The following is a 20,212-nucleotide window of genomic DNA, read 5'->3' as shown; positions in this document are numbered from 1 at the left end:
TATTGATGCTGGTCCCATGAAATCATAATTTGGCCTTTCAAAGATCCTTGAATTTTTTTATTAAATACAATTGATTTTTATGACTTAATTTAGGAATCAATTCAGATAACTGTGCTGAACACAAACAAAAATAGAGGGAAAAATTGATAGCCAAAAGCAATGTTCGAAGATTGCCAAAGAGTTCATATTGAATCTCTTACAAATATTTTCTAATCAAATTTAAATATGTAGAGCATGGTAATTTTTATATTTTCCTATGTGTTTTTATTAAAATAATTAGCTTATTTAAAATTTTAATTTTGAAATATTGGTATTTATATTAAATTTGCTTTTCCCGTATACAACCATGATTATACAAACAATAGATTATTTATAGCCTCAACAAGCAAAGGGCAGAAAACTTGGCTTGGATTTCTTTCTCTAGAAAAAAATTACCTGCTTGAAATGCAACTATAATTGGAGAAGTCCATTGAAATGATTTTACCACACTTCTTTGTTTGAAAAAATAAAAGCAGTCAACTTATGAACTGGAGATACACTGTATAAGATGGAAACTTGGACTTTCTCTCAAGTTTATGAAAATGAATCAAATGAATCAAAATAAATCAAAGATTTGAAGACACAGCATCTGCAACAAACTAAAAAGAAGGTTCTTGATAGCCAAGGACTTAACCAACAGAGTGATATAAGTTGTCTTACAATAATAAAATGATAGAAATTGGTAAGTACTCAAATGCCAGAATAGATAAATAATTTGAAAGATTCAGATTCAGTATGTAAAAAGTCCAAAGAACTTATCCAGAAATGTGCAAAAACTACAAATAGATACATCTCAGAAGGAAAAGTTTAAATGGCCAAAAATAGTTATGAAGAAGAGTTGAATTTTACTAGTTTATTTTTCATGGAAATTCAAGTCAAAGCCACACTAAAACATCCATTGTCTCACCTCAGCTAGAATGTCTATTATAAAAGAAAAAAGATACAAAAGGTAGCAAGGGGTGTTGAGACTTGAAGAAGGACTACTTTTGTTGGGAATGCAAATTTACCTGAGCATTGTGGGACGTGTATGGAGCATCTAAGAAACTAGATCTACCACAAAACACAGCTATCCCACTTGTGAGCATGTATCAAAGGAAAATGGCCTCAGCATAGCAAAGGGAACTCTGCATGTCTATGCTACGCTTGCCTCTAACATGCACTCTGAACTTTGACTGTGTAATCAACCCAAGTGCCAAGCACAGAACAATGGATAGAGAACATGTGGTACATAGGCACAGTAGAAAATTTCTTAGGTATAGAAAGGAATGTTATTTTATCACATAGCAAAATCGAAGGACTTTAAAACCTTTATGGCAAATGAAATAAAGTTAAGTACAGGAAGAGAAGCAAACTGATGTTCACTCAGATATGAATATTCTAGATATAGAAAATTGGAAAGCATAATAGTGATTAGCAACTTATAGGAAAAGAAAAGGGGAAGCTGACCATAGAAGGTCTGATTACAGGTCTACAAGTAGAGGCAGACAGAAGAATCACATTACATGTTCTTTCTAAGAGTTGTTATGTGTGTGCGTGCGTGCGTGCGTGCGTGCGTGCGTGCGTGTGTGAGTGTGTGATATTACACAAGAAGCTATTGCTTATTTTCTAGATAACAGAAGAATAAGGCTCAGAGGCTCCACACACACACTAATGAGACAAGATGGAAAATCAGCCATAGCTTATTATATGGATTTGATGTTATCAATTGTATACATATGTTGAAATATCATGCTAAAATTTACAAATGTATATGTTTAAAGTCATCACGAATACACAAGGAAAACTGGTACTGTTGAACTGTCAGGCATGTATATCATAAAGCTAAACTAACACATAAAAGACAGAAATAGAGCAACTAAATATATAAATGCACAGGAAATGGTGCAGAGACTGAGGAAATAGCCCACAGATAACTGGCCTCAACTTGAGACCCATCCCATGGACAAGTACATATCCCTAACAGTATTAATGATACTCTGTTATGCTTGCAGAAAGGAAAGGCTCCACCCAGCAAATGACTCAGACAGATAAAGAGACACAAAGTCAGACAGTGGATAGAGCTTGAGAACTCTTATAGAAGACTAGGAGGAAGGATTTTTGAACCCCAAAGGTGATAGGAACTCCACAGGAAGACCAATAGAGTCAGCTAACCTGGATCCTTGGGCTACTCAGAGTCTAAACCAGCAACCAAAGAACATATGTGAGCTATCCACACACATGTGTGCAGCTTGGTCTTCATGTAGGTCCCAAACAACTAGAATTGGGGCTATTCAAAAAGCTGTTTCCTTTACGTGGGATATGTTTCTCTAGCAAGGCTGCCTTACCTGGCCCTCAGTGGGAGAAGCAGCACCTAGACTCATAGAAACTTGAAGTGCCAGGGTAGGACAAATACCCAGGAGCCCCCACCCACTCAAGAGAAAGGGAGAGGGATAGGTGAAGCATCGTAGTTGGGGGTGACCTGGAGGTGGGCAGTGAATAGGATGTAATGTGAATAAGTAAAAAAATAAAGAAAGAAAAAAAATCAAAGAATAACCACTTGGTAGTCTGACCCTCGACCTTTACCTCACACTGCCACTTCAGACCCATGTGAGAGCCACAGCCATTTGCTTTCTTGCCAGTTCTGACAATGAGCCCTCAGTCCTTGCCACCCATCCACCCTCCTGTCCTAGACTAAAGCCACACCTGCACATGTGTGAGTCCTTGCTGAGCCTCAATTATCTCACCCTACTTGTAGATGATACGATATTTTCTATGAGACCCCAAAAGCTCTACCTCCAAATTTGGACAGAAAATCAAGAATTATAGTGAAGTGGTAAGACAAACACCAACCTATAGAAATCAGTAGCCATTTTATACAACAATAACAAACAATCTGAGAAACAGAGACCCTAGTGACACCCCCACTTTCAACTAGCTTCAAAATAGACCTATGGATAGACCTAACCAACAAGATGAAATGCCTACATGATGAAAAGCTTCAGCCTTTGAAACCAGAGACTGAGGAAAATACAAGAAGACATACATAGACTACTGATACTCATGGATTGATAGAATGTTGTAAAAATTATCTTCCTACCCCAAACAATGTAAAGATTCAATGCCATCCAAATTAATACACACAACATTCTTCAATGAAATACAAAAAAGTATATTAGAATGCGTATGAAAGAACAAGAGGCCCAGGGGAACCAAAGCAAACCTGGACAAAACGAATGATGCCGGAGAGATTATCATACCAGATTACAAGATATATTACAACATTATAACAGTAAACACACTGTGATGCTATCACAACACAGCAAAGCAAAACAAAGTAAAAATGGATGACCAAAACATGAATTCCTTCCTCTACAGCCACCTCATGTTTGACAAAGATGCCAGTAACAAACACTGTAGGAAAAACAGCATGTTCAACAAATTGTGCTGGGCAAACTGAATGTCCACTTGAAGAAGAGTGGAATTAGATGTATATCTATCGCTTACACACACACACACACACACACACACACACACACACACACACACACAAATGAAGGAGCAGAAGGGGTTTGAAACCCCATAGGAAGAACAATAAAACAACCAACCAGACTACCCAGAGATCTAAGGGACTGAACTACTAACCAAGAAGGAAAAGGAGGAGGAGACAGAGGGGGAGGAGGAGAGGAAGAGGATGAGAAGATAGAGGAAAAGGAGGAGGATGGGGAGGAGGAGGAGGAGAAGAGAGAACAAATTGCCCAATTTAAAAAAATGTGTTATGGGTACACAAGAAGGGACCCATTGCTTCAGCTGCATAAGTAGCAGAGGACTGCCTTATCTGGCATCAATGGAGGGGAGGCTCTTGGTCCTGTGGAGGCATGATGCCCCAGTGTAGGGGAATACTAGGGCAATGAGGTGGGAGTGGGTGGGTGGTGAACACCCTCAGAGAAGCAGAAGGGAAGGAGATAGGATAGAGAGTTTGTGGAGGGGACACTGGGAAGGGGGATAACATTTGAAATGTAAATAAATAAAATAACCAATTAAAAAATCCCCTCCAACGAGATCAAAGACCTCAATGTGAAACTTGAAATGCTAAAACTTCTAGAAGAGAACATATGTGGTACCCAAGAAGGCATAGGAATATAAAAGGGCTTTCTGAATAGGACTTCATTTTTGTTTTCAGGAATAAGGCCAAAAATCGACAAACAAGAAAACTAAAAAGCAAGTGAAGAGGAAGACCATAGGATTCACTTATTCATCTGGTAGAGGATTAATATCTCTAATGAACTAAAAGAAGAAGAGAAAAGGGAGGTGGAAGAGGAGGAGAAGGAGAGAGAGAACAAATTACCCAATTTAAAAAAAAAATGTGCTGTGGATCTCAACAGATAATTCCAAAAAGAAGAAGTAAAAATTATTGAGGAATATCTAAAAGATATTGCTGACATCTTTAACAATTAGAAAAGTACACGCAATTAATATTTCATGTTATAGTACTCAAACTGTCCTGGATCAACAAAAGAACTGATAATAAGTGCTGGTGAGAGTATGGGGAAAGGAGAACCCTTATTCACTGTGGTTGGGGTTGCAAACTGGTCCCACTAATACAGAAATCAGTATGGGAATTCTTAATAACCTCAAGATAGATGTATGTCCAATTCTTAGCATATTTATAAAGGACTCAACATTCTAGTACAGACAAACTAGTCTATTCATAGGGACTAGAAAATAAAAATCCAGATGCCTTTGACTGATGAAACGATAATGAAACTGTGATATATATACATAATCAAATTATATTAAACTGATAAAAAAGATTAGAAACATGAAACTTGCAGACAAATGGATGAAGCTGAAAAATATGAAACAGTAAAGTGTAAACTAGACCAGGAAAGACAAAGGCTGCATGTCTTCTCTTACATGTGGGTCATAGCTCTGAATCCTTAGATGTGCATCTATGGAATGAAGTTATATCAGAAGCCAGGAAAGTAGGAAGGGAACTTTGGGCAGAGAGAAGATGCTCTGGGAGCAGGCACATAGTAGGAAGCAGAGGCTATGAAGGCAGAAAACAAGACAATGGAGAAGGAATTTAACTAGGGATGAGGAAAAAGAGATAGCAATAAATTACACTAAAGGTGTTGGAAAGTGTCATAGGGGATCCATATAAGTATATAGCTAGGAGTAGAACAGAAGCCCTGATTTAGTTCACTAAGTGCCTAGAGTAGTACTTTATGGATGACTGCAGATGGTGGATGTGTGGTAAGACTGTAGGTACAAAGACATCCACTGTAAAATTCACGATATCTTTGGTTTTAAGAGCTTAATACGTTTCCATTGTGTAGATGCACCACATTTTCTTTATCCATTCTTCAGTTGGGGGACATCTAGGTTGTTTCCAGTTTCTGGCTATCACAAATAATGCTGCTATGAATGTGGCTGAGCAAGTTTCCCTCTGGTATGGTGGCGCATATAGTGTGTATATGCCCAGGAGCGGTACAGCTGGATCTTAGAGCTATCCCGAGTTTTCTCCAAATTGATTTCCAAAGTGGTTGTACAAGTTTGCACTCCCAGCAGCAATGAAGGAGTGTTCCCCTTACTCTACATCCTCACCAGCATGTGCTATCACTTGGATTTTTGATCTTAGCCATTCTGATAGGTATAAGACGGAATCTCGGAGTCATTTTGATTTGCATTTCCTTGATAACTAATGACTTTAGAAACATATCTTTAAGGGTTTCTCCATCATTTGAGATTCCTCCAGTGAGAATTATGTTTATCTCTTTTTAAAAACTGACCCGCAGAGTCAACTAATCTGGACACTTGTGTTGAGAACCGCACTAGTCCCACGTTCGGGAGCCAAAAAATGTCGCAGCCCAAGCAAAATGTTGAGGCCCGGGCTGCCCCAAGTTTGGCAGCCACTGTATCCCGGCCCAAGCTGCCGCTCCAGTCCACGGGTCGGGGTTCAGCAAGAGAGTGAGGGCAGTCACGAGGAATGGAGACCAGACAGAGTGTGTTTCAATCCGGTTTATTCTTCAGTCTCTCTTCCTCTAAGTGTCTCCTAAAAGTGTCTGATTCTCTACCATCTGCCTCTACCTTTTATATGTCTTACTTCTAAGCCACGCCTTTTGGTCACACCTTTAATCATGCCCTTAGGTCTTGTCTCTAAATCTGATCTCTACACTTCTAAGTCATACTCTTAAATTACACACCTTTAATCTCACACACCTTTAATCTCACGTACCCAAGGTATCTAAACCAAGATTATCCGAGTGTGCTCAGCTGTTGTAGGCTATTGTAATCCAAGTCTCATGTCAGGGTATATGGCTCAAGATGGCTGCAAAGCTGATAGCCGCTTTCTGCTAAAAGTCAGCCCCCAACACACTTGGGGGTTCTCAGAGACTGAACTACCAATCAAAGAGCATACATGGGCTGACTTAGCATCCCCTTCCCACGTATATGTAGCTGATGTGCAGGCACAGTCTTCATGTGGGTCCTGGACAACTGGAATACCGGGCTGTCCCTAAATTTGTTGCCTGTCAGTGGAATCTGTTTTCCTAACTTGTCTGCCTTAGCTGGCTTCAGTGGGAGAAGTACCTAGCACTGCAGATATTTGATGTGCTAGGGTGGGCAGATACTGGAGGTGTGGGGGGGGAGGCTTCATTCTCTCAGAGGAGAAGGGAGGGGTGGGGGGACGGACTGTGGGACTAGCTATCAGAATGTAAATAAGAGAGAGGGGAAGGGAGGGAGGGAGACTGACTTCCACTGTGAGATACACAGCCCTAAAAGCAGTGCTTTAGGTGAGGGGGTAATTCCCAAGAGCCTGCGAGTCAAATATCATAAAGCAGATAGTGAACGGAATGAAAGACAGGCAGAGCTATTACATACGGCCAGTGGGATCCCTGCAGGATGAAGGGGTCATACACTCAGTATCCTAATGGGAAGTAGGTCATGAAGCTACACAGCAATACCCAGTAACTCTGCTTTAGTTTTGCAGCCTGCGAGGTGTACTCTGAGACAGGAACACTTCTTTGCATGCCCCTTCCTTCTTAGCCCCCATGAAAGATGGGGATACATGTGGGTCGAGGTTGGACACAGGTCTTTTCAATACTTTGTCACCCTTTTCAGAACTGATATACTGGACAACTTTGGCAACTTAGCTCTTCTGTAGGAAGTGAATCTGCCACACGATGACTGGACAAGGATGTTGACAGGAATCTGGCTCACCTTTGTTTTGTATCAGCCTCATAAGCATGATGTTCAGCTTCCCTCCTTCTGATTCTAACTGTGCTAGCTGCTAAATGAGAGGGTACACACCAACTTCTATCGACCCCACAGCCAAAACCCAAATAGCACCTTCAATTTCACATTGTGAGAAAACAATGGGGTTCTGTGTGATGCTCCTACTTTGCCCAAAGACTCCACCTCTTTATTCTCTGTAGTCTATTTATCTGCTCAGCACTGGGACAAAATTCCAGAGTATCAAACTCATCACCTCAGACACAGACGCCTCCTTCCTTTTGCAGACTGATTCCAAGAGTTATATTTTCTTTTGTTGCTATGTCAAGTAAATAAAATCTAATTATATGGGTAAATTTTAATATCATAGAGGTAATGCATATAGACATTTATACTACAGCTACAGCACAGGGTCAGAGAAAAAAAAAAAATAAAGCTACTGACGTCTCTATCCAGAACTCTTCCGGTACTGTTCAGGAAAAGCATCTGTTTAACGGGGTCCAGCAACACCCAGTAGTCCACGTTGTCTTTTAAAGAGAGCTCAATGGTGGGGTCTGGTCCTCCGGCAGTTCCCTTAATCAACATGTTGTCCACCAGAATTGTACCTGCAAACCAAACACAGCTATTTGTAACCATGCACTAGTCAAATGCATTCTTTAGCAAGGATTACTCTCTTAAACCCAGCTGGATCAAACATCTGCCAGATGAGATCAGATCACATTCAATACTGTACCGAGCATTACAAAGTTATTTTTTCTTGTCCCCCAAAGCCACAAATATCTATCTTCCTTGTGCCATTTGTCAGTAGTATTTTGGGAAGATGCAGGCTGGAAAGCAGAGATTTGGACACTTGAAAACCACCATTCTGTTTCTGTTTAGCAGCACAGAATCTCCCCCCACCCTCTGTCCATCACTTCTCTCAGGATTTATCATTGAGTTTTTTTTTTTTTTTATCCTGAACAAAGAAAACAACTGTAACAGCAGAGAAGGATACCAAATCTACTCAGTGAGACTTCTGACAAGAAAAGAGACATCTTGAAAATGGAAGCGAGGAGGGAGGGGGGTTGAGTAAAGGGTCAGCAAGATTCCCCACAGCGAGAAGTGCATCCTGTTCTCACATTTCAGAGTAAATTCATAAAAGACAAATCTTAATGCTACCACAGAGACACACAGCAGTAGCTGCTGATCTCTCAGACATGGGTCACTCAACTAAACTGACAGACTTCTGATTTTACATTTCAATGCTTGCTTGTTTCTCTCCCCTCCTCTCCTTCTCTTTTTTTCTCCCTTCCTCCCTTTTTGCCACCCTCCCTCCCATCCTTCCTTCCTTGTCTCCTTCCTTCCTTCTTTCCTTCCTTCTTCCTTCCTTCCTTCCTCCCTGTCTCCCCACTCTCCTCTTCCTCCTCTTTTTCCCCATCCCCCTCCTTATTCTCCTTCTCCTCATCCTTCTAGTAGTTCTTAAGCAAATATGGAAAAGAGAGCATGTGTCTAGCATTTCTCTGCAAAAGATTTCGAATATTTTGCAAGTTGCAAGTGATAATGCAAGCAGGAATGCAGCTCAAACTTATTTTCTTCCATATAGTGACTCTCTTCCTGCCAATCAAGGGTGGATAGTGGCTTAGAGAGGCCGTGGTCACGTTCTGATACATCATACTGCATGAACAGTGTATAGAAGAAACATGGCTATGGAAAGAAAGACTCTTCCAAACCCTAGAAGAAAATGGAAATATTTAGATAACTTCTTGCCTTAAGATGGGAAACAGATCATAGAAAGTCCACAAATACGAAAGTAGGCTTAAAAAATAAAATGTCAAATTTATCTATCATATTTTGGTAAGGCAGGAAATTGGCCTAAATTTTATACCATTACACTGTTACAAAAAAAAAAAAAAAAAGATTGCATCATTATTTGATTTCCCCCTGTACCTTAATAATGTTAAGGTAGGATTTACAATATTTTCCTAACAACATCCTATTGATATGTTCTAACTGCCTAGGACATTCTGAAAGGTTCTATTTTTCTTTGGAAGCAAACCTGTTATGTTAATGTTCCTATTCTTCACATGCTCCTGAATTCTAGATAATATCTTCTTTTTCTGTCTTCTGTAGAATGATGAAAATCACCGGACAGGAATATCAACCCCTAAACCATATGTTTATCTTTGAAGCACAATTGTATTTTTGTGTCAGCACACTGGCAAGAATGGAAACAACCCCAACATAAGCTCTCCCCTGAGTTAAGGTTGTAGTAATGTCAGTACAGAGAATGATAGTCAGCCGAGTCCTTCAGCCTTGAGTGCTACAGTATGTGTTCCAGCTTGGAAAAGTATGTGCTGAGGATCTTTTGTCTTTAAACAGATATATTTAATTGGTTTTTTTAATCCATTTTTTTCTCAGAAGTTAAATGTTTTCAACTATGCTTAAAAGGATGGAAAGTTTGCTAACAGACAATAAATTTATGAGACAAAACCTTGAGGACAGAATTACGTTTTCTTTTTGTTCTTATTTTGTTGGTATCAGGGCCGAGCAACGATTTCTTTGTTGTTTTTGTTGTTGTTAACTTCTTTTTTAATACATAGTAATATTTTTTCTTTTATTGAAAATAGATTTTTTTTATACAATATATTGTGAATATGGTTTCCCCACTCCCCAACTGCTCCCAGACCCTCTCCACTTCTCTCACTCAAACTCACAACACTTAATTCTCTTTCCTTAGAAAACAAGCAGGCATCTAAAAACAAAAAAAAAAAAAAATGAAATTAAATAAAACAAAACCAAACTTTAACAGAATAATACAATGAAAAGAAAGAGAGCCAAGCAGAAAGCACAAACCCCACATACAAACAAAGAGATACACATGTTCACACACACAGGAACCCCATGAAAAAATTGGAAACCTTAACATATATTCCAATGACCTGTAAGGTAAATAATAATAATAATAATAATAATAATAATAATAATAATAATAATTCTGCTGCTGCTGATAATAATAATAGTAATAATAATAATAATAATGCTGATAATAATAATAGTAATCATAATAATAATAATTCTGCTGCTGCTGATAATAATAATGTCCTCTTAAAGCATTATGAAACAAAGGAACTTCAAAAATGGCACTGAGTTCATTGTGTTGGCCATATACTGCTGGTCCTGGTCCTGGGTCCTGCTTTTAAGAGTGCTTTGTATACCCAGTGAGACCCCATTGAAGAAGACTAAGTTTTCCTTTGTGAGTGGTTATCATATGGAGGTAGTTTCTAAGTTAGGGATGGGTTAGTATGTCTCCACATCCCCTTCCATCACTACAACCCCAATTGGACTCAGAACCATGCAAGCTACATGCGTGCTGCACAGTCCCTACGAGTTCATATGTGCATAATCTCTGCTGTATCTGGGTCTTATTTCCTTAGTGTCCTCCATACTCTCTGGCTTTTATACTCTTTCCTTCTCTTCTGCAGAGTTCACTAAGCCCTTGGGTTGGGGGGTGGGATTTGATAAAGATGTCCCATTTTGGAAGGAGTGTTCCAAGTTCTAGCACTTTCTGCACATTGTCCAGCTGAGGGGGCTCTGGATTTGTTCCCATCTACTGCAGAAGGAAGTAAACTTTTAGTGAATAAATAACTTTTTCTTGCTATTACTCTATATTTTTAATTTTTCTGACAGCATCTTACTATTTACCCTAGAATGGCCCCAAATTCATGATTTACTTATTTCTGTTTCCTCCATTTTGGGACTGCAGGTGTGTGTTACCACATGAAGTTCAGAAATAACTTGGAATATGACTCTTCTCTATTCTCAGGTGTGGTAGGTAGTAGCATGTTACCAGCAGTAGGTATTATAGAGTCGACAATATAAATTCTACTTGCACTAAGCTAAAGTTCAAGAAAATTTCATTTCCTGTTACATAGGCTGTGCATACATAGCTAAAGTTCTTTGTAACTTGATGCACACATTCAGAGTGGATCAAAACATAAATCCACCAGACAGCAACTTATAAACCAATACAACATCTTCATTATAGCAACCTCCTTCTTCTATATACCCATTTTTTTTTTTAAAGTAAGTCTTGTCAAGAAGAGAGTCCAGTCTCCTGTCAAGAAAGTGACTCAAGGATAAGGGCTCTGGTTATTTTACGTGACTAACTTTATTTGGAAGTAAAAACAAGGTAATTGTCACAGAAGTCTGACAAACTGTGTTACTGTTCATGTCCCAAAGCAAAGGCTTTGATGTTTGGTTAACCTTAAGTATTGTAACCTGTCAAGACTTGATACAGACTAAAAAGATCTGAATTGGAAGTTACAGGGCAGGAGGGAATGCTTAGATCACAAAATAATATAAAAGATTGATGTCTTCAGTGGACTGTTTTCCTCCACTTCAGTCTTGCTATCAGACAACCAACCCAGATCTGTGGTTAACATAGAGTGACTGCTTCCTTACCTCAAATATTTATGAGTTCTCTCATTAAATTTCAAATTGTATTTGATGGCAGGAAAATGTGTCCAATAAATTTATATTGTATGTTACCTTTTTATGGACTATTTTTACTCTTCACTAGAGTATTTGATTAAACTAAGAACTACACATACCCTGTCCTCTCTAGACTTCATCTTCCAAGCCATACTTCTACTTGTAATTCCAGATCTGCACTCCATTTCCTGGGCCACATCTCTGCCTGCATCCCTGGAGGTCTGCTGCTACCCATGACAATCAGGTGAAATCCCCATGTCCCAATCTCCTGCCTGCTTAGTCCTCTGGCAAACACAGTAGCTATGAGATCTGTGCTGTCCCTTCTGCACCCCAACTGCTGATCCACACCTCTACCTGAACGCTCAGAGGCCTGCAGCCATCAGGGACTACCAGGTCTGCCTGCATCCCTGGAGGCCTGTTACCACCTGGAACAACCAGTTCTATCTACAATCTCAGAGGCCTATTGTTATCAGGGACTACCAAGCCAGCGAATACCAGGAACTATCAGATGGCTAAAGGCTAACATAAAAACACAATTAACAAAAGCCAGGGTGATATGGTATCACTGGAACCCAGCTATCCTACTAAAGCAAGCTTTGTATGACCTAATATACCTAATGCACAAGAAAATGACTATAAATCCAGTCTTATGAGGATAAAAGAAACCTTTAAGGAGGAAATGAATAAATCCCATGAAGAAATACAGGAAAATACAATCAAATAGATAAAGGCTTTTAAAGAGGAAATGAGGCTCCCCCGGATCTGAGGCCTGGTACAGACCCCTGCTCGGTCTGCTCCTGTGTGGTCACCGGATTCCTCCCAAGACATCCTAGAGGGTCCACTGAACCCAGAGCGGTAGGTAAGAAGACCCACACGCTGCCCTATGCCCATAGCTGGGTGCCAGGAAGCTCAGATTCCAGCAGATACCCAAACCCTGCCCCTGCAGGATAGCACTCCCCTTCCTCCCCTCTCCCAGATCTGAGGCCTGGCGCAGACCCCTGCCCAGTCTGCTCCTGTGTGGACACTGGATTCCGCCCGAGACACCCTAGAAGGTCCACTCAACCCAGAGCAGCAGAGGTACCACTGAACCCAGAGCAGCAGAGGAACAACTGAACTAAGAACGACAGACAACATATCCGGAGACATCCTAGAGGAGCCACTGCACACAGAACAGTGGACTCCTTATCCTGAGACATCCTAGAGGAGACACGGTACCCAGAACAGCGGACACCTAGCTGGTCTGCTACCTTGGAGACACCATATCCTGAGTAATCCTAGAGCTACCACTGTACTCAGAGAAGCTGGAGAAGATCACAGAGACATCTGGAACCCAAGGAGATCAGACAAGCAAGATAACTGGAAAGGCAGGCTTTAGTCAGAGACAGCAAGTACAGGCAGCACTAGAGTTAACAGGACGGCGAAAGGTAAGCTCAAGAACTTAAGCAACAGAATCCAAAGTTACATGGCATCATCAGAACCCAGTTCCCCCATCATAGCAAGCCCTGAACACCCCATCACACCGGAAAAGCAGGATTCAGAATTAAAATCACTTCTCATGATGATGATAGAGGACTTTAAGAAGGACATAAATAACACTCTCAAAGAATTTAAGGAGAACACAGGTAGACAGCCCTTAAAGAGGAAATACAAAAATCCTTTAATGAATTGCAAGAAAACACAACCAAAGAGGTAAAGGAATTAAACAAAACCATCCCAGATCTAAAAATGGAAGTAGAAACAATAAAGAAATCACAAAGGGAGACTATCCTGGAGATAGAAAACCTAGGAAAAAGATCAGGAGTCATAGACACAAGTATCACGAACAGAATACAAGAGATAGAAGAGAGAATCTCATGTGCAGAAGATATCATGGAAAACATTGACACAACCATCAAAGAAAATGCAAAATACAAAAAGCTACTAACCCAAAACAAACAGGAAATTCAAGACACAATGAGAAGGCCAAACCTAAGGATAATAGGTATAGATGAGGGGGAAGACTCCTAACTTAAAGGGCCAGTAAACATCTTCAACAAAAATATAGAGGAAAACTTTCTTAACCTACAGAAAAAGATGTCCATAAATATACAAGAAGCCTACAGAACTCCAAATAGTTTAGACCAGAAAAGAAATACTTCCCGCCATATAATAGTCAAAACATCAAATGTACAAAACAAAGAAAAAAATACTAAAAGCAATAAAGGAAAAAGGTAAAGTAACATATAAAGGCAGACCTATAAGAATTACACCAGACTTCTCACCAGAGACTATAAGCCAGAAGATCCTGGACTGATATCATACAGACCCTAAGAGAACACAAATGCCAGCCCAGACTACTATACTCAGCAAAACTCCCAATCAATATTGATGGAGAAACCAAAATATTCCATGACAAATCCAAATATACACAATGTCTTACCACAAATCCAGTACTTCAAAGGATAACTGGCAGAAAACTCCAACACAAGGAGGGAAACTACAACCTAGAAAAAGCAAAAAAGTAATCTTCCAACAACCCTAAAAGAAGATAGCTACACAAACATAACTCCACTGCCAATAACAAAAATAACAGGAAACAACATTCATTTTTCCTTAATATCTCTTAATATCAATGGACTCAATTCTCCAATAAAAAGACATAGACTATCAGACTGGATACATAAACATGACCCAGCATGTTGCTGCATACAGGAAACGCACCTCTATGAAAAAGACAGACACTACCTCAGAGTAAAAGGATGGAAAACAATCTTCCAAGCAAATGGTCCCAAGAAACAAGCTGGGGTAGCAATTCTAACATCAAATAAAATTGATTTTCAACCAAAAGTAATCAAAAAAGATAAAGAAGGACACTTCATATTCATCAAAGAAAAAATGTACCAAGAGGATCTCACAATTCTGAACATCTATGACCCAAATGCAAGGGCACCCACATACATAAAAGAAACTTTACTGAAGCTTAAAGCATGCATTGCACCTCATACAATAATAGTGGAAGATTTCAATACCCCACTCTCAGCAATGGACAGATCATGGGAACAAAAACTGAACCGAAACACAATGAAACTAACAGAAGTTATGAACCAATTGGACTTAACTGACATCGATAAAACATTTCATCCTAAAGCAAAAGAATATACCTTTTTCTCAGCACCTCATGGTACCTTCTCCTAAATAGACCATATAATTGGTCATAAAACAGGCCTCAACAGATACAAAAAGATTGAAATAATCCCTTGTACCCTATCAGATCATCATGGACTAAGACTCGTCTTTAATATGGACAAAAACAAAGGAAAGCCCACATACACATGGAAACTGAACAATGCTCTACTCAGTGATGACTTGGTCAAGGAAGAAATAAAGAAAGAAATTAAAGACTTCTTAGAATTTAATGAAAATGAGGACACATCATACTAAAACTTGTGAGACTCCATGAAAGCAATACTAAGAGGAAAACTCATAGCTCTAATTGCCCACAAAAAGAAAATGGAAAGAGCATACACTAACAACTTGACAGCACACCTGAAAGCTTTAGAACAAAAAGAAGCAAATATACCCAAGAGGAGTAGACAGCAGGAAATAATCAAACTCAGGGCTGAACTCAACCAAGTAGAAACAGAAAGAACTATACAAAATATCAACAAAACCAGGAGCTGGTTCTTTGAGAAAATCAACAAGATAGATAAACCCTTAGCCAGACTAAACAAAGGGCACAGAGACAGTATCCAAATTAATAAAATCAGAACTGAAAAGGGAGACATAAAAACAGAAACAGAGGAAATTAAAAAAAAATCATAAGATCCTACTACAAAGGTTTATACTCAACAAAATTGGAAAATCTGAATGTAATGGACAATTTTCTAGACAGGTACCAGATACCAAATTAAATCAGGAGCAGATAAACCAGCTAAACAGTCCTATAAACCCTAAAGAAATAGAAGAAGTCATTAAAAGTCTCCCCACCAAAAAAGTCTGGGACCAGATGGTTTTAGTGCAGAATTCTATCAGACCTTCAAGGTCTTGAATTCTCTTCAAGCTATTCCATCAAATAGAAAGAGAAGGAACACTACCCAGCTTGTTCTATGAAGCTACCATTACGCTCATACCTAAACCACAGAAAGACCCAACAAAGAAAGAGAACTACAGACCAATCTCTCTTATGAATATTGATGCAAAAATATTCAATAAAATTCTCACAAACAGAATCCAGCAACACATCAAAAATATCCATCATGATCAAGTAGGCTTTATCCCAGGAATGCAGGGATGGCTCAATATTCAGAAATCCATCAATGTAATCCACTACATAAATAAACTCAAAGAAAAAAACCACATGGTCATCACACTAGATGCTGAAAAACCATTTGACAAAATTCAACATCCCTTCATGTTAAAAGTCTTGGAAAGATCAGGAATTCAAGGTCCATACCTAAACATAGTAAAAGCAATATACAGCAACCAGTAGCCAACTTCAAACTAAATGGAGAGAAACTTGAAGCAATCCCACTAGGATCAGGGACTAGACAAGGCTGCCCACTCTCACCCTACCATTTCAATATAGTACTGGAAGTCCTAGCTAGAGCGATTAGACAACAAAAGGAAGTCAAAGGGATAAAAATAGGAAAGGAAGAAGTCAAAATTTCACTATTTGCAGATGATATGATAGTATACTTAAGTGACCCTAAAACTTCCACCAGAGAACTCCTAAACCTGATAAACAACTTCAGCAAAGTGGCTGGATATAAAATCAACTCAAACAAATCAGTAGCCTTCCTCTATTCAAAGGATAAACAGGCTGAGAAAGAAATTAGGGAAATGACACCCTTCACAATAGCCACAAATAAAATAAAATATCTTGGAGTGAATCTAACCAAGCAAGTGAAAGATCTGTATGACAAGATCTTCAAGTCTCTGAAGAAAGCAATTGAAGAAGATCTCAGAAGATGGAAAGATCTCCCATGCTCCTGGATTGGCAGGATTAACTTAGTAAAAATGGCCATCTTGCCAAAAGCAATCTACAGATTCAATGCAATCACCATCAAAATTCCAAATCAATTCTTCATAAAGATAGAAAGAGCAATGTGCAAATTCATTTGGAATAACAAAAAACCTAGGATAGTAAGAACTATTCTCAACAATAAAAGAACTTATGGGGGAATCACCATCCCTGACCTCAAATTATACACAGAGCAGTAGTGATAAAAACTGCATGGTATTGGTACAGAGACAGGCAGGAAGATCAATGGCATAGAATTGAAGATCGAGAAATGAACCCACACACCTATGGTCACTTGATCTTTGACAAAGAAGCTAAAACCATCCAGTAGAAAAAGGGCAGCATTTTCAACATACGGTGCTGGCTCAACTGGAGGTCAGCATGTAGAAGAATGCAAATTAATCCATTCTTATCCCCTTGTACAAAGCTCAAGTCCAAGTGGATAAAGGACCTTCACATACAACCAGATACACTGAAACTAATAGAAGAGAAGGTGGGGAAGACCCTCGAATATCTAGGCACAGGGGAAAAATTCCTGAACAGAACACCAGTAGCTTATGCTCTAAGATCAAGAATCGACAAATGGGACCTCATCAAATTGCAAAGCTTCTGTAAGGCAAAGACACTGTTAATAAAACAAAACGGCAACCAACAGATTGGTAAAAGATCATTACCAATCCTACATCTGATAGAGGGCTAATATCGAATATATACAAAGAACTCAAGAAATTAGATACCAGACAACAAAAGAACCCCATCAAAAATGGGGTACAGAGCTAAACAAAGAATTCTTAACTGAGGAAACTCAAATGGCTGAGAAACACCTTAAGAAATGCTCAACATACTTAGTCATCAGGGAAATGAAAAATCAAAACAACCCTGAGATACCACCTCACACCAGTCGGAATGGCTAAGATCAAAAACCTGGTTGATAGTAGATGCTGGCATGGATGGGGCGAAAGAGGAACACTCCTCCATTGCTGGTGGGGTTGCAAGCTGGTACAACCACTCTGGAAATCAGTCTGGCAGTTCCTCAGAAAATTGGACATAGCATTACCTGAGGACACAGCTATACCACTCCTGGGCATATACCCAGAAGATGCTCCAACATATAACAAGGACATATGCTTCACTGTGTTCATAGCAGCCTTATTTATAATAACCAGAAGCTGGAAAGAACCCAGATGCCCTTCAACAGAGGAATGGATACAAAAAAATGTGTACATTTACACAATGAAATATTACTCAGCTATTAAAAATAATGAATTTGAGAATTTCTTAGGTAAATGGATGGAACTAGAAAATATCATTCAGAGTGAGGTAACCCAATCACAAAAGAGCACACATGGTATTTACTCACTGATAAGCAGATATTAGCCCAAAAGTTTGAAACAACAAAGAGTCAACTAACAGACCACATGAAGTACATGAAGAAAGAAGAACAAGTGTGGATGCCTAGGTCTTACTTAGAAGGAGTAACAAAATACCCAAGGGAGCAAATATGGAGACAAAGTGTGGGACAGAAACTGAAGGGGAGGCTCTCTGGAGACCACTCCACCTGGGTATTCATCCCATGTGCAGCACCAAAAATAGACACTGATATGGATGACAGGAAGTGCATGCTGACAGGAACCTGATAGGGCTGTCTCCTTAGAGGTCCTCCAGAGTCTGACATACCCAGAGGCAGATACTCACAGCTAACCATTGATCTGGTCAAGGGTTTCCAATGGAGAAGTTAGAGAGAAGACTGAAGGAGCTGGAAGGGTTAGTGGCTTCATGAGGAGAGCAACAGTACCAACCAACCAGAGCTCCCCAGGGTCTAAACCACTAGCCTAGGAGCACATAGAGAGGGACATGTGACTCTAGCTGTATATGTAGGGGAGGATGGCCTTGTTGGGCATAGGTGGGAGAGGAGATCTTTGGTCCCATGAAGGCTGAATACTGAGTGGGGAGAAATCTGAGGGTGGGGAGGTGGGAGTGGGGGATAGGTGGGGTACACCCTCATAGAAGCAGGAGGAGGGGGGATGGGATAAGGAGCTTCTGGGTGGTGGGGGAATGGGGTGAGGGGATAAAATTTGAAATGTAAATATAATATCCAATTTTTAAAAAGAAAAAAAAGAAAAGTTATCAGAACCAACATCTTTAATAAAATGTCAGCCCTCTTAAAAAATTATCTTGATACTAAAATTTGTTTTGAGAATTGTAGATTGCAGAATACACAGCCTTGGTGTATCTACTCATCAAGCAAGCTGATCAGACCTGCTCAAACCTCTGATGTCCTGGAATTCCATCTGGATGCAGTGAATACACAGTGTCAGAGGCTTATCAATTTACTCTTCCTCCCACCCCTCTTCTAATATCTCAATGCCCATAATCAGCTTGAAGAAGTTAATGAAGAGTCAATGCCCCTATGCCCTGGGCTTGGGGACTAAGGTGGTTAATATTGGTTTGTCTTTCTAGGGAAAAGTAGTGGTTCTGTTGGAACAGGGAGGATTAGCTAGGATTTATTTCATAGCCATAACCTTGTGGTAGAAATCTGTATAATTGTCATCAAGATGAAGTTATAATTTCTTAAATGGTACAAAATTTACTTTGATTTCAAATTTAAGGTTTCCATTGGTAGGAGCTTCTTATTGATATAAAAGTGAGATGAATATTGTTACTCTCATAGGCATTGTGCCTGTATAATCCATTTAGGAATACAAGGCTTAGACCCAGTCCTTCTTTAACTTTCTTAACTAATTTGAGATGGTTAACCTGTGAATTAAGGGCCTATAGTAAATTCATGGCTTGGAGTTTATTGATAGGGTATTTTCTATATTTTATTTAGAAATAGCTGTGAGGAGTTAACAGACAACAGTCCAGATTACCTTACATGGATAATTGGTTTTCAAAATGTCAGAAGTCCACAGAATTGACGTTACAAACATTTCTGTATTAATGTTCAGTTTGATTAGAGACCTGTCTGCTCCTGACAGCTTCCTGTCTTGGATTCTAAGACATTGAGCATCTTTGGAGTTACTCCAGTTGTGGTGAGACAGCCACTAGGCAAGAATTGCCTCTTTCCATCTACAGACAAACTACTGTCCAGAAAAGGACACACTTGCAGAATAGTCGACTGATTATATCTGCCTAGACAGAGTAATCAGCCCTTAATAATTCTGCATCACTAAGGTCTGTCAGATAATCCTGGGCCAGAAGGCTGAAGATCAGATGCTCCAACATTTTGTAGTATAGGGACTGTCCAGGTGTTCAGCGGTATCTAAAAATTGGCTAAATTTTAAAAGCTATGATTTGTGCTTCCCATAATTTCAGTTAACTCACTCATTCTGGATTTCTGGCAGGGTTGAAAACTTATAGTCTCATAGCCAATCCTGGCTATTTACTTTGAGAGAAAAGATTTGAGTGGATGGTTTTCAGCTGACATTCATTCTAAAGCCAAGAAAAAAGCCAGGTTCAGAACTCAGTGTTTTAGTTAGGGGAGATGACAGAGGT

At 39.4% G+C, this 20,212-nt stretch overlaps 1 protein-coding gene across 1 annotated transcript in view; it reads right to left on the bottom strand.

Annotated features, from left to right (window-relative positions):
* Pcdh15 (protocadherin related 15) overlaps positions 1 to 20,212 on the bottom strand; it is a 777,836-nt gene that overhangs the window by 432,528 nt on the left and 325,096 nt on the right. The window contains exon 4 of the mRNA XM_076917096.1: positions 7,693 to 7,853. Within this exon, the coding sequence (XP_076773211.1) occupies positions 7,693 to 7,853 (161 nt within the window). The remainder of the gene's footprint in view (positions 1 to 7,692; positions 7,854 to 20,212) is intronic.

Source organism: Arvicanthis niloticus, chromosome 20, assembly GCF_011762505.2.
Source record: "Arvicanthis niloticus isolate mArvNil1 chromosome 20, mArvNil1.pat.X, whole genome shotgun sequence".
Classification (NCBI taxonomy): domain Eukaryota; kingdom Metazoa; phylum Chordata; class Mammalia; order Rodentia; family Muridae; genus Arvicanthis; species Arvicanthis niloticus.
Note: the sequence above shows the minus strand (reverse complement) of the source record. Positions and strands in the feature narration are given on the sequence as shown.